The following is a 15,497-nucleotide window of genomic DNA, read 5'->3' on the forward strand; positions in this document are numbered from 1 at the left end:
AAGGAAAGATAATTCAACAAGAGCACTGCTAGGCTGAGCATTATATGTTCCAAAGTGTTTTTTTTATTACTTTAAAGATGCAGCATTTGTAAGACATTACCTCCTTCAAATAGCAATTCTCCTATGAAGTTTGAATATTGTGGGCCAAATGGAACTTAAGTTATGCTCCTGAAACTGTTTTCAGTTTTAAGGTAATAGTGACCTTGAACTTTGACCTTGTGACCCCAAAATCAATAGTGGTCTTCTACCTTATATGGACAATCATCCTTTGAACACTGTGGGCCAAATGAAACTCAAGTTATGTTCCGGAAACTGTTTTCAGTTTTAAGGTAATAGTGACCTTGACCTTTGACCTTCTGACCCCAAAATCAATAGGGATCTTCTACCCAATATGGACAATCATACTATGAAGTTTGAACACTGTGGGCCAAATGGAACTTAAGTTATGTTCCGGAAACTTTTTTCAGTTTTAAGGTAATAGTTACCTTTGCCTTTGACCTTGTGACCCCAAATCAATAGGGGTCTTTACCCAATATGGACAATCATCCTATGAAGTTTGAATATTGTGGGCAAAATGGAACTAAAGTTATGCTTCGGAAACCAAATTGCTAACAGACGGATGGACAGATGGACGGACGCCAGGGGGTATAGCATAATAAAATAAATAAAATTGGGGCAAAAAACAGTTATGTTCTTTGACACTGCACTCCGCATCAATGCCCTCTACCACTATGATAAGTTTAAACAAATTATCTCCAAAGGTTTTCAAGTTATGCTCCGGACAAGACAACGGAAGTTCTAACGGGACAGTAATTATGTGGCTACTCTTATGTTCTCTCTATTATTCTTTTAAGCCACACAAAAGAAAATAGCCACATAAAAGCATTATGAAATGAATCAGGCCTCGACATTAGCGGTGGTCCATGACCACCTGATTTTGTCAAGGACCACCTAATTTTAAAAGCCGCTGGTCCGTTGGACCACTTGAATTTTCTGGTTGGTGCAGACTCATTTGGGAGAATGGTGATTTGGTCAAAAACATGTTATAAACATTTCCTTTAAAATCATTTGTCCCGATGTACATGTATATGGTTCATTAATTATCTGATTTAGTTAAAGAAGTTCTTAAATCATCTATAACTTTCATTTTTAAATCGGGGCTAAAAATTTGGTTTATGCAAGTTAAAAGAGTTTAGACTTTGTGATATCAATTAAGGTACAAAATTCATTCAAATGATGCTAATAATTATGCATCGTCGGATTACCTACGGTGGAACCAGTAACATTTATGTTATATTACGTGTTAATTAACCGTGGGCATCCGACGATGGTAATTATGATATTGTATGGGATATAAGATAAAACTTAAAATTTCATATACTTAAATAATGGCAGCAAACAAAAAGGAACTGGAAAATACATCTAGTAATTCTTTGCTACTTATCTTTTTATTTTAACAAGTTTAACGATAGAGATCCATTTCCCTCTAGAGTTAAAATTACTTTAAAAGGTTAAAAATACTCAATGACATGTTTAAAAATAAATATCAACCAAAAACAAGCAACAGGGAGGTAAAAATAGTATTATTATACATCTGTGAGAAAAATAAGCCTTAAACTATAGTTATATATAACATTAGTTTTTTATTTTTTTATCCTCAGCTATTTCCTTGTTTTAAGATAATTTATTAGTATATTAAAAAATGTTAATCTATAAAAGATACATGTAATTATCATAATTAAAAGAACATAAATAAGAGCCCTGTTGTGTTTTTTTGAATGACATATAAAAAACCAAATAACTTTATGATAAAATACCTACTAACTTGCTCTCCTTTATTTCTGTTAGATAAAAATATATATATCTAAAATTATCTGTTTTTTTACGGTTAATGATACATCTTTGCATCAATTTTAAAACATATTTTTTTCTAATTTTGCAGTAAAATGACATAATAATAATTGACCACCTGACTCCTGGAAGGACCACCTTAATTTCAAATCTAGTGGTCCGGCTAACCACCTGCTAAAAAAGTTAGTGTCGAGGCCTGTGAATGAAATCAAAGAGAAAAAACAGTTACCTATTGTCCCTCTAGCCACATTATTAATGTGAGAGTCAACGGACGGACAGACAAGGCAGCGACTTTATGCTCTCCCTTCGGGGAGCATAAAAATTGCAAATTTCTTCTAAGTTAAGGGCAAAAACTCTTACAAAACCGAGAAAAAAAAACAAGCAAAAGCCCAGGTGCAAAACTTCACATGCTGAGCAACATTCTTGAAAGTTTAATGATTCTAGGTCAAATTCTTTTTAAGCTACATGCCACACAAGTTAAAAATTGCAAATATTTACTAAGTCAAGGGCAATTTCTTTACCAATACTGTGAATAAATCCACACAAAAATACCCAGGTGCACAACTACATATGCTGAGCAACTTTCCTGCAAAGGTTCATGACACTAGGTCAAATACTTTCTGAGCTACGTGCAACACAAAATGAGAATGGAGGGACAGACAAGGGTAAATCTAAATGCACCCACCCCCCTTCCTAAAGTGGGGGCACAATAATTAGTTTTTGAGATATAAAAATAATAGCATTTCTGTGACATAATTGGCCTTTAAAGTGCTACTGTAATTATTAGGTTTATTGTAAATTCTTAAACAATATTTCCTTTAAATAATAAGTAAAATATATGCATGTACTTACTCTCCTGACCAAGTGAGAGTTTCTAATTCTAAGGAATGTAGATCATTCATTCTTATGTCGCCATGACGACCACCAAATAAATATACCACATTTTTTAATCTGACTGCTGTGTGAGCGGCTCGAGGAACTGGTACTGGTCCCTGAAGCAGATACAAGGTACATGAATTTTATAAAGGTGTTGGTACTGGTCCATGAAACAGATAGAAGGTACATGAATTTTATAAAGACATAGGTACAATGTACTGGTGTGTGAAATAAACAGAAGGTCCATGAATCTATAAAATATTGATATTTGTCCATGAAACAGACAGAAAATACATGAATTTTATAAAGACATAGGGAACTGGTGCATGAAAAAAACAAAGGTACATGAATTTATAAAGGTGTTGATGCTGGTTCATGAAACAGACAGATGGTACATGAATTTATAAAGGTATTGATACTCAGGTTCATGAAACAGACAGAAGGTTCATGAATTTATTAAGGTATCGGTACTGGTTCATGAAACAGACAGATGGTACATGACTTAATAAAGGTATTGAGACTGGTCCATGAAACAGACAGATGGTACATGACTTAATAAAGGTATTGAGACTGGTCCATGAAACAGACAGATGGTACATGACTTAATAAAGGTATTGAGACTGGTCCATGAAACAGACAGATGGTACATGAATTTATAAAGGTATTGAGACTGGTCCATGAATTAGATATAAAGTATATGTTTATTGTCATTTTTTCAATTGAAACAGACAGTTAAAAACTTTTAATAGCCACTGACAGATACAGTAGGTCCTTATTAATTGGACCCCTATTTTTGCAAAAATATGCCAAAGTTTCTATAAGCTTGCTTGACAACATATGAGCCGCGTCACGACAAAACCAACATAGTGGGTTTGCGACCAGCATGGATCCAGACCAGCCTGCACATCCGCGCAGTCTGATCAGGATCCATGCTGTTCGCTATCAGTTTCACTACTTGTAATAGGGTTGGTAAGCGAACAGCATGGATCCTGATCAGACTGCGCGGATGCGCAGGCTGGTCTGGATCCATGCTGGTCGCAAACGCATTATGTTGGTTTTGTCGTGACACTTGGGTTACTCCATCTATTGCTTTCTAAATCATACACAAGAAGTTGATTATTCCACTGATTGTCTTTCAGCTGTGGTGAAACAAACATAACACCAATATATCGCTCACCTGATTACATTTGAGTATATGAAAATATGCACAGAGTCTAAATTTCATGGCAGTAATTAAAAAAAAAAAAAGAAAAAAAAAGTAGAACATATTCTAGATCAACAGTTTTACACTTAAATTGCATGTCAGGTTATTTAGAGGGTTGTAACACAAAACACAAAAAGGACGTCCACAAAATCAAAATCAAGGTCAACTAAATTCTTCATCTGAAAGTGTCCATTATAGTTCAAATTTCATAGCTGTAGTTCTAACTGCAAAAAAAAAAAGGTGACTTCGTCATAGTCTAGGTCAACTAATAATTAAACCTTGTACATAGTTGACAAAAATTGTCATCATCAGTACATATATCTCATTTCTGAAAATTAAAAGAGCTACAGCTGTAGTCATGGAAAAACAGTCACTCAGGTTGCAATGGAAAAACAAATGTTTATATGAAATTCTCTGGTTTGTTATAGAAAGTGAATGGTTGCTATGGAATTCATTGGTTGCTATGGAATGTAAATAGTTGCCATGAAAGGCACAGCAGGGTTAATTTTGACCTCAGGGTCATGATTTGAACAAACTAAGTATAAGCCAACAAGGCACTAGACAATGCTTCGCATCAAATATCTAGGCTCTTGGCCTAACAGTTACAGACCGATTAACGGCTTTTCCTATTTGAGACTAAGTAAAATAGAATAACCTCCAGGGCCTGGCTAATTTTTACTCCAAAGCTACATGTATAATTAGAACAAGCTTGGTAGAGTATTATAAGGAGATGCTACATACTTAATATTTAAACTTAAGCTATTCAATTTGAGTTGAATGTGTTATACCCTTGGGGAGATAATGAATGGAAACTGAAAATTTCATATCATTTTCAAAGTGGAAGGGGCAATACTCTGCCAAAAATCATTGAACCAAGACCAAATTCAAACTTGACCTGCGCATTCCTTTGACATATCCATATGTGAGATTTGAGTTAAATGTGTAATACCTTTGGGGAGATATTATGAACGGAAACTGAAAATTTCATCAAGGGGCATAACTCTTGTCAAAATTCATCGAACCATGACCAAATTCATACTTTACCTGTATTTTCTCATGATATATCCATATGTCAAATTTGAGTTGAATATGTGCAACTGTTACTAAAATAATAAACGGAAACTGATGATGACGGAATGGCCAGTCATTTTATTGCGGGGGCATAAAAATTGGATTCAATTCTGGAACATGATGTGATTCAAATTCTAGAAGTTTATTGGTTGACTAATATAAGATGTGAATTAAATGAAAATATTACAGCATAACACATACATATCTGGAACCAGTGTTCTTGACAAACTGTCCATTTTCATAAAGATACGTTCCTGAATTTATATTCTCACCAAAACCTCCGAAATAATATAATCTGAAGAGAAAAACATGTTTCTAATGTTGAATTACAAAAAAAAACCTCAGTTATTTCAACAAAGAATTTCAAATTAATACAATCCTGACATACAAAATTAAGTTACATTACTGTATTATACAGGATGTGTCCCCGACAGGGACTTTGGATTCTTTCATGTGAGGAAGCAATCCAGCCAGCTAATGGAAAGTCAGTGTCTCTACTTAGGTGTCGGTTCATGCCTAAAATAATGCATGGCAGGGCACCTGAGGTCTTTCTCCACCAGAAAAGCTGGAACATAGCAATATGACCAAGACTGTGTTGGTGTGACGTAAAACCCAATCAAACAAACAAACATGATGTGTCCAAAGAAATCAAAACACTTTGTATGATCATTATTTATAAAATATAAGTTTGAAACAGCAGTGGCATAAGACATGTTTACCTCTGCCGAATCATCAAACTGGAGAGCCATGGTGGCCCTGGATATCTCACCTGAGATATAACTATTGCTAAACAAGAGCTGTGGGTAGGACAGCAAAGCTCGACTATTCTTAGTGCTTGATAGTAAAAGAGACTTGATAATGTAAAATTTTCTAAATTTACAAAAGGGCAAAATTTTTCTTTAAATCCATGTTACAGTTATAGGCCTTGGAAAGAGTCCTATAATGCTCTCAAAGAAGAGTATAAAATTTCAACTTGTTTCAGTGCCAGATATCAATAGAATATGAAAATATCTGAGGTGGTATGCAAATTTAAAAGTAAATTCTAAGTTGAAAAAGGGGCATTTTTCTGTCAAAAATGCTAATAAAGTTACCTCCTCCTGTCTACAGGTAGAGGTCATGATGGTGAACAAGTGTGCAAAGTTTCAAAGCCATATGTCCATGGACTTTGAAAATATTCTAGGTTTTACAAAAACTTTTACAAAAGTGGTTATGCAGACACCCACACTCGGGTGACTACAATAGCTCTTCTTATTCTTATCGAATAGTCGAGCTAAAAAGGACATCTGTTTTATTTTTCATATGTTAAAGGCAATAATGACTTTACATTAGCTTTGTCAATTTTTACCCAAGTTGCATATTTTTTTAAATATTTCTAGATGTCTGTTAATGTGCTATGAACTGCTTCATAACAAATCACGGTGTAAGCTCTTGGCACTGTAATTTCACATAAAAAGAATTAATTAATCTGAATGTGTTTTACTTTGCAAGTCTATATATAAGTGACCTCTGGGGCAAAAATAAATTTTGACCTCAGCGGCATGATTTACATAAATTTTGAAGTGGATTACAAATCAATGACCCCCATTGCGTTGCCATATTTTACCTCAGGGGCTTGACTTACATAGCTTTCGTAGCCATCCACTAGGCAATGCTACATGCTAAATATTGAGACTCTTGTATTTTCACAAAAGATGACTTAAATGTATTTTCCTATACAGTTTATATAAACTAAGTGACCCCTTTGGAAGGGCCAGTTTTGACCATAGGGGCATGATTTATATAACTTATATGCAAAATTAATATGAGCAGCGTCACCACAAAACCAACATAGTGCGTTTGCGACCAGCATGGATCCAGACCAGCCTGCGCATCTGCGCAGTCTGATCAGGATCCATGCTGTTCGCTATCAGTTTCTATACTTGTAATAGGGTTGGTTAGCGAACAGCATGGATCCTGATCATACTGCGCAGATGCGCAAGCTGGTCTGGATCCATGCTGGTCGCAAACCCATTATGTTGGTTTTGTCATGACGCAGCTCATATCTCAATCTGATCATTGCACTTGCAGAGAAGACACGAGCCAATAGAAGGCGGGCCATTTTTTTCCTGATTCGTGAAGGTCACTTTTGTTGTGACTGATAAAGAAATCCAAGTGCACAGAACCTCTGCTCTAGCATGTACAGAAGTTACAAATTCCTTGCAAAAGGGATGGCAAGTAGTACTGGAAAAGTGCTTGATGTGGTAGCTGAACTGTGCTCTGGTGATTTCAATGTGGCTTACTTATTAAAGTTACTGCCATGAACCAGAGGGTTTTAACTACCATCGCAACTACTACCACCTAAATGTCATTCCTGAACACACTACACAACCACCACAAAAGCTACCCTCTAAAATGCCCAGGTAAGGTAAAAATAAAGCAAGTTAATAAATATTAGCCTATCAATTGTTAAATACTTTTCATCAATTATTTCTTACTTGTTATTATAGGACCAAGCTGTAAATTTATCTCTAGGACTTGGTAACAGTTCTGATTCTGGTATTATATGTTTCCATGTCAGCTGTTGTAAGTCTAAACAGTATAATTCATTTGTGTCGCCATTCTTCGTGTGACCTCCAAATATATACATCTTACTGGCAATTAGTAAGCCTGAAGCACCAGAGGTTCCTGGTGGAATGTCACCCTCGGTTACATGTTCAGTCCTACAAAACCACAAAAAAACAACACCTGGTTACAATTTGTTGAAACAATAACATGTAAAAGGGTTCATTATAACTGAGTTACTCCTTACATTTATTATATGATACTGATATTGTAGTATTTACCACCATTTTTCTACTGTCTGATCAATGCATAACAGTTACATGTAGTGCTTTTTTCCCAAAATTTTGACATCTTTTTGTTAATTTACATTTGCAAACTACTTTCTTTGTTCACTTCACAATATTTTACTTTTAAAATTTAATATACATGTGTATATAAATTTAAAAAACTTTAATAAAAATTAGCATGAATCATGCTTCTTTAACAAAATCTGCAAACAATAAAGAATAAACTTCCATATGGGTGTGTTTTTTTTCTGCACTTACCAATAGCCAACATCAAGGTCTGTGTGATACACTGTAATGGTATTTGCAGGTAAATATTTTTCTCTAAATGAAAAATAATCACCCTGAAACAAACACGTTATGATAAATAAGATACATTTTTATTAAATATTTGAAATATTTTACAAAAGTGCAAAGTGATTGACAATTTATTAATATCATCTGCAAAACAATCAAGCTTCAGTCAAACCATGGTTCATGACATATATAGAAGATAAAGGTCTTGTTACCAATGACTCATTGACAGACACTTTTTCTGTCGATTGGCCACTCAGTGTTTTTTACCAACAAAACATTGTTTGAGTAGGCAAATCATTTCAGGCCATAACAACACTATTCCACAAGAAACTCTTAACAAGAGCTGTCGGTAGGACAGCAACGCTCGACTATTCTTAGTGCTTGATAGTAAAAAAAAATGCTTGATACAGTTACCATCTCCTGTTTACAGGTTGGGGTCATGATGGTGAACAAGTGTGCAAAGTTTCAAAGCCATATGTCAATGGACTTTGAAAATATTTGAATTATTACAAAAACTTTAACGTAAATTCTAAGTTGAAAAAGGGGCATAATTCTGTCAAAATGCTTGATAGAGTTACCTCCTCCTGTCTACAGGTTAGGGTTATGATGGTAAACAAGTGTGCAAAGTTTCAAAGCCATATGTCAATGGACTTTGAAAATATTTGAACTATTACTAAAACTTTAACGTAAATTCTAAGTCGAAAAAGGAGCATAATTCTGTCAAAATGCTTGATAGAGTTACCTCCTCCTGTCTACAGGTTGGGGTCATGATGGTGAACAAGTGTGCAAAGTTTCAAAGCCATATGTCAATGGACTTTGAAAATATTTGAACTATTACAAAAACTTTAACATAAATTCTAAGTCGAAAAAGGGGGATAATTCTGTCAAAATGCTTGATACAGTTACCTCCTCCTGTCTACAGGTTGGGGTCATGATGGTGAACAAGTGTGCAAAGTTTCAAAGCCATATGTCAATGGACTTTGAAAATATTTGAACTATTACAAAAACTTTAACATAAGTGGTTACGGCGACGCCGACGCTCGGGTGACTACAATAGCTCTACTTATTCTTATCGAATAGTCGAGCTAAAAATGTCAGTGTTAGCATTCACTTCATTTGATATAATATATTGATCTCAAATTTTTATTTGCTGTATCAAATAGACTGAATCTGAAACCTAATTTCGAACATATAGACTGCCTAATAATTTCTGATAGGTGAAAATATTCACCATTTCGTCGCCATCTTGCCAAAATGTTTGATCATGTGACTACGAGATGAACCTTTACGGGTTATTTATGCGTAGACAGTTAAGAAAACAGTACTATATGCTTTTAACCTTCTTTACAAATTACTTTTTTTCTCTCAAAAATTATAAAAGATGATCTGCCGATTTATAATTTACTTTTTTATTTAAGTATGAAAAATAAAAATAGAAGTAAACAAAAGCTTTAGGTGATCCCATGTGTTGCCTTATGATAGTCTATTGCATGTTGCACTTTTACTTCTGTGTAGCAGGAGGCACCAAAGTCATGCAAAATGCGTTTTTAATTCAATGGCTATAACTTGGCCAAAATTATTCAACCGGAAAACCTGCATAACATGCCCAAGTACTTGAGCTACCAATCAATCCTGTAAAGTTTCATTAAAATTGCATTAGTGGTATAAGAATAGCAGTCCAAATAAACTTTAAAAATAAAAATTATTAAAGGGCCATAACTCTGACAAAAATCATTCAACTGATAATTGCCGACAATATGCACAACCACACTTGGTACTGATCATCCTTTTAAAGTTTGGATTAAATTGCATCAGTAGTTTTTCATAAAATTCTGTCATGTCAAGAAAGATGCTCTATATATAGTATGTGCCTGTACTCTAAGCGATTCCTCTTAACTATATGATACATTGGTCTTCTGTAACTCCTAATTATAATTAACTTGGACCATGGTCAACATCTGCCTGTTGATTTTTCCTTTCTATCTCTCTATCTTCCATTAATGTCAAACCTCTCGTGGAGAGATAGACATGACTCTAGATTAGTCACTTCAGAGGAAGCTATGAGATACAAGACTAGTGCACCCCTAGTTAGGTAGGAAAAACTGAGTGTCTCTGAAAAATCCAAAGGGTGTTACCCTGTCCCAGGATCGAACCCGGGATAATTAGGAAAAGGATATAAAATTTGCAAATAATTTATCAATGCAGCCTACAAACCTGGCACCCTCCCCACACAATCATTAAGTCATTCGCTGCCACAGCAACATGTCCAGCCCTTGGTGGAACAGTTTCAAAAGTAAAGGTAGTTGCATTCATGGATGGGCTCCAAATCTTATTTACACAAACTGAAAGTGAAATGTGTTGACAACTTCTGACACATCACATGGAAGCTTGAAATATCGCCTACACTACAACGATTAAAAAAATCTTACGAATAAATATAATATTGTTATCGTCTCAAGCATTTTTTCGTGACAGTCGTTCTAGAAATGACTGGTTAATGATTCGATGATTCTTAAGGTGATCCTGGATGTGATGAAGTGTAGTACTTTTGAATTAATTTCGTAACAGTCGCGTAAAATTCTGGGCAGAAAACTGTTTTTGAATACTTCAGTTCTTGCCTACATGTATGTATACATTGTATTATCCATTTTATTATGGTGGCAAACGTTTTATGTAACAAATAGGATTTCATGCCGAAATGTCTAAGCCTTTGCAGAATATAATAGTTTACTGCATATTCTTTTGTTTTGTTTTTTTGTTTGTTTTTTTTTTGGGGTGGGGGTTCGAGTTTTGAATAGCCACCGTGTATATCTAGTAACGCAGGAATGTGAAAATAACGCAGAAATTGTGCAAAAGTAACGCAGAATTGTGCAATTTAGTGGCTAAAACGAGCACCGCCATAAGTAAATGGTCCAATATTTTTTATTGTACACCAAATTGGAATAAATGAGTTAGCGCATACGGTTGCTGAGACATTATATATCCGTTAAACCTCATCAAAAATATTTCCATGAAAAAGTTTATTTTTCAAGATCATTCGCGAAAATAAGAACCTGACTAGCGTATTTATGGCGATTTTTGTTTCGTTGATATCTTTAAATACAATAACGTACGTATTACTTTATGATTTTTTATATTCGGTGTTCCTGAGTCATTTTCCAATCTACTCATGCATGTCATATATTACACTTGATGTAACAGATAAAATGTAATTGAGACCATTTTTACGAGTTAACGCCGGATTCGTGAATGAAGCACTGACTCAACGGCGGTTATCTCATTAAAAGTAGCTAAATCCTATTTTACCAGCTTCCTTCATATTGTAAAAGTTTTAAAAATATTTAACAAATTTTTCTATCAATCCCAATCTCAAATTGGAGATACTTCTGGAAAAAAAGATAGGTGTTAGACTTATAAATTTAAAATTATAAGATGTAGATGTTGAAAAGTAGATCAGTGACTTTAATTGTCAATTTTTTAGACTTAAGATAAATGTTGTTTGTTATCACTCACATATGTCTGTAAACGTGTTCATAAATGAGTTTAAAATTTCGTCATTTTGATGTTAAAATGTTGAATTCTGGTTAAACCGTTGCTGGGGGGGGGGGGGGGGGTGGCGTTTTCATAAAACATCAATTACCAAGATATGTTTTTTTGTCATTTTTGTCTCTTTTCATAGACATGATTTTCTATGATATATTGTGCAGCAATCGATTGGAGATAAGCTCAGAATTGTTTTACCCGCAACCAACTGATATACTTGCAAACAGTTAACATATGTGTTTATAATTTAACTAAATATCATCATCAAGCCATCATCATCATCATCATCATCATAATCATAATCAATGATCATCATCATCATCATGATCATAATTGATCATCATCATAAAAAGTAACAATCGCAACACGAATTTTAACTACTTTTGGATATTAAAATTGATATTTCTAATAATATCAGGACATTTTACTTTCTTCATTTTACTTATGAATTAATTTATGCTGATATTTTTTTAATAAATTCATAGATTTTTGCCATATAAGGTGTAGAGCACTATAACAGAGGCAAAACGTGCATGTATTCGAAAGTCATTAAACGAAAGGAATTGTTTCAGCTCGCAAGACAGCTAGGGCACAATGATATGTCCATCTATTGTGGAATACTAGTATTTGTAAATAAAAAACCAATGACTTCCCTTCAAATGTCACTATTTATTCACTTTAAAAGAGAAAAAAGAGTAATTGTTTTCTAACATTTTATTATTTGTAAAATCAGTTTAACAACATATATATAAAACATAACGATAAAAGCACAACAGGAAAATGCATAACAATATTCGTTTAACATGATGAATACCTCGACAACTCCGTGATACACACAAGACAGACAGAAAAAGCAAGATGTAGTGTAAAAAAGAAAGAAATGTCTATCACAGTGGTTATTCAAATCACAGTCTGATGTTTGTTCGAAATAACACAACAATTTCTTCATTTCAAACGAAAGTATCAGATTTTGACATTCAAGCACAGTTTGTTGATATTAAATGGAACACAGTCATCCTATATCAAATCAAAATCTTAGCCGAAGTCCCTTGCCAATATCTGACGTTTTGCGTGGTCTGTCGCCTGCTGACCATGACTTTGATTTTACCCGGAAGTGACGCAAGTCGTCTCTGTGTTCCTTGTGCAACATTGGTTTGTACGTCTGTGGGAAACATTGTTCCTGGAAGAAAAACAGATGAAAGTGAAATTTTGATAACCTTATATTAATTACAGTTTCATTTTAATTTATAGATCGTGAAGCTTATTATTTTGATATATTAAATTAGAAGCAATGTTTGCATTAAAAACTGCATAAATTTACTTTTAGACATGATCAAGATGAAATATTTTCTATGAATAAATTTATAAGCAAATGATTTGAAAGGTTTCAAAATTTTTACAAAGATATCAATGTTTAAATTTAATCAAAGGCTTACCTTGTTTGTGTTGAAGAAAGCTTTATAACCTCCTTCTAAGAGATAAATCTCGGGAAAGTTGAGTCGAGGGTAGTTGTCTTTGTTCAAATCTCGATCTAGAGCCCTTAAGTGGCGATACCTGAAACAAATATTTCATTTTTATTAAACTCCAATAAATAATTGAAAGAAATAAGAAATGAAAGAAAGATTAAAACTCTTTATCGGAGATGACATTGTTGTGATGAATTGAAACATGGAATATATCTTTTCCGTGTTGAATACATTACTTAAATATGGTTAATATAATTGGTAAACTTAATGAATGTATAATGCTGAAGTTCTCTTACATTTTTGGTCCTCTTTCAGAAGAAAATTCGCAGTGGAAAATGAGAACATGGTTGTTTGTTGGTGACGTCACTGTTTCTTGGATGAATTGTTTTATCGATTCTTTAGTAAATAAATTGACAGCTCCCTGAAAAATAGATAGAATAAATTTATAACAACGTAAAATATCAGTAAAGTTAAAAAAAAATATGCTATAATAATTGACGTCGATAACTAAATAATTACATATAAAATGTAAAATATCACTTAAAAGAGCACAACATTGGATCCGCAAATTCTATATTAGTACTAACATAATGATTCTTTTGAATTTACCTTTATATGACCGCCTCCGAATTCATACGGATATCTACAGTCTATAATCGTTACTTTGTCAACACTGCTGTCGTAGACGCCGTCCAGGACGTCAGACATCGTTTCCGGTGAGATGGCGCTAAGATCGCTATGCTTTCCTGGAATTGTGGGTAGAATATTGACACGTGATCCGTCTGCAATAAGGTCAGATTCTGTAGACAGCTTATCAACAGCTTGTATGATGCTCGATATTGGGCTAAGAGTTGTCACTTCTGGTTTGGGTGTTGATGTGAAGCAATGAAATCGTCTTCTCTTCAGTGTAGGGGTTAAATCGAGACTTTCCGCTTGGCGTTTAACAGGTCCTTTCACATCATTTGCAGTTATTCCAAAATCTAACCTCGTTCTGAAAATATTTAAATAAATTTTAGTTACAATAAATGGAAGATGAAAGAGAAAAAATGGCACACGTTTATCATATTGTAAATAATAATTACTGAGAATTCATTTTATATAAAATAAAATCTACTGCAACGTTTATGTTATATCATGATTTTATATTGTCTGAACTTGAAAATTAATTCAATATTATATAATAGTTGTTTACCTTGTGTTTCTTGCCAAAGTTACGTCAGTGAAATCTGAAGGTAGCGGAGGCATTGTTGATATTATTTCTTTCTGTTTGTGAATGTAAATATATAAGATCAGAAGGTTGAATGATGAAAAATTCCATATTTTTTCTTTATATACCATTTGAAAAATTTTGCCTACAGAAATTTTGAAAACAGCTCATTGAATTAGCAAACTGTGACGAGATTGTTTGATTGTTTTGATAACATTGAGCTAGTACAGTCGCCGCCGTCATCGCCCCGACCGGTGTTAAAAACATCACAGCGGCATAATTAACTCGCCATCAAATTATTATTAGTATCTATTGTTATGATAATTAGCGATGATTACAGATCAATATTGTTTCTGATAGTTCACGAACTTCTCATTAGATCAAATATCGATTAAAGGTATTTGGTAAAAAAAAATCTTGTCTGATTTATATCTTAAAGAAAATATTTTTATTACATATTTAGACTTTATCTGCAAAGTCGAAATTTTTGTTTTACATTTCATAACGAAATCAATAGTTGGGAAAAATATGTTATGTCTTTAATAGTTTTGTTGGCTTACGGACGAATCGTCCACTTCCATTCATGAGTAAATGTTAATAATTTGTTAAATACCGAGTAAATATAAGACTGTTTTACAGCGTAAATTAAAATGACAATACAGAAGCTGTAAAGAAAACGAAAAAATATTATCGAAGTAAGAGACGTGTGAACATAACAGTATAAACACGAGTACATTTGTATTACACAATGCAACAAATTTTGTACATTTCTCAATTATCAATTATTTCAATAATACTAGTATTATGTGACGTCACGATACGAATTCAATATTTATTTTATTCATTTATTTACGTATTATCATGGCATTACTGTGCATCAGATATACAGCATAAAAAATAAGTGTCATTCAATATTGTCTAAAGTTCTTTAATCATTGCAAATTGATCATCATCTTCTTTGATCATCATCATCATCGACATCACCAACATCACCATCATCAACAAGCTATCATCATCATCATTATCATCATCAACAACACCACCAACATTATCATCATTGATCATTTTTATTGATCATCCTCATCACCATTGTCAAACCCGTCATCATCAAGCCATCATCGTCACTGATCATCATCATAATCATAATCAATGATCAT

The 15,497-nt window shown here is 33.6% G+C and overlaps 2 protein-coding genes across 2 annotated transcripts in view; both read right to left on the bottom strand.

Moving 5' to 3' along the window:
• Positions 1-10,545, bottom strand: part of LOC132731262 (kelch domain-containing protein 2-like) — a 31,084-nt gene extending 20,539 nt beyond the window's left edge. Inside the window, exons 1-6 of the mRNA XM_060717419.1 lie at positions 10,339-10,545; positions 8,089-8,171; positions 7,477-7,701; positions 5,204-5,297; positions 3,797-3,866; positions 2,704-2,851 (exon numbers count right to left, since the gene is read on the bottom strand). Coding sequence (XP_060573402.1) covers positions 2,704-2,851; positions 3,797-3,866; positions 5,204-5,297; positions 7,477-7,701; positions 8,089-8,171; positions 10,339-10,437 — 719 coding nt within the window. The 5' untranslated portion in view covers positions 10,438-10,545. The remainder of the gene's footprint in view (positions 1-2,703; positions 2,852-3,796; positions 3,867-5,203; positions 5,298-7,476; positions 7,702-8,088; positions 8,172-10,338) is intronic.
• A 1,627-nt stretch (positions 10,546-12,172) lies between these two features.
• On the bottom strand, positions 12,173-14,423 carry LOC132731263 (M-phase inducer phosphatase 1-like). The gene is made up of 5 exons (XM_060717420.1): positions 14,326-14,423; positions 13,721-14,124; positions 13,430-13,640; positions 13,104-13,221; positions 12,173-12,847 (listed from the first exon to the last, which is right to left on the bottom strand). Exons 1-5 carry the CDS (start codon positions 14,376-14,378, stop codon positions 12,695-12,697), a joined length of 939 nt encoding a protein of 312 aa, XP_060573403.1. The 5' UTR covers positions 14,379-14,423; the 3' UTR covers positions 12,173-12,694.
• Between the last annotated feature and the right edge of the window lie 1,074 nt (positions 14,424-15,497).

Source organism: Ruditapes philippinarum, unplaced genomic scaffold (genome assembly GCF_026571515.1).
Source record: "Ruditapes philippinarum isolate M1 unplaced genomic scaffold, ASM2657151v2 ctg124_1_1_1_1, whole genome shotgun sequence".
NCBI lineage: Eukaryota > Metazoa > Mollusca > Bivalvia > Venerida > Veneridae > Ruditapes > Ruditapes philippinarum.

What these genes read in the sequence shown, in the direction of transcription:
- LOC132731263 (XM_060717420.1), bottom strand. Translation starts at nt 14,378, where the DNA reads ATGCCTCCGCTACCTTCAGATTTCACTGACGTAACTTTGGCAAGAAAC. An exon ending in ACTTTGGCAAGAAACACAAG is followed by an intron (nt 14,125 to 14,325) that starts GTAAACAACTAT and finishes AAATATTTTCAG; the next exon opens with AACGAGGTTAGATTTTGGAA. An exon ending in AAATTCAAAAGAATCATTAT is followed by an intron (nt 13,641 to 13,720) that starts GTTAGTACTAAT and finishes GTAATTATTTAG; the next exon opens with TTATCGACGTCAATTATTAT.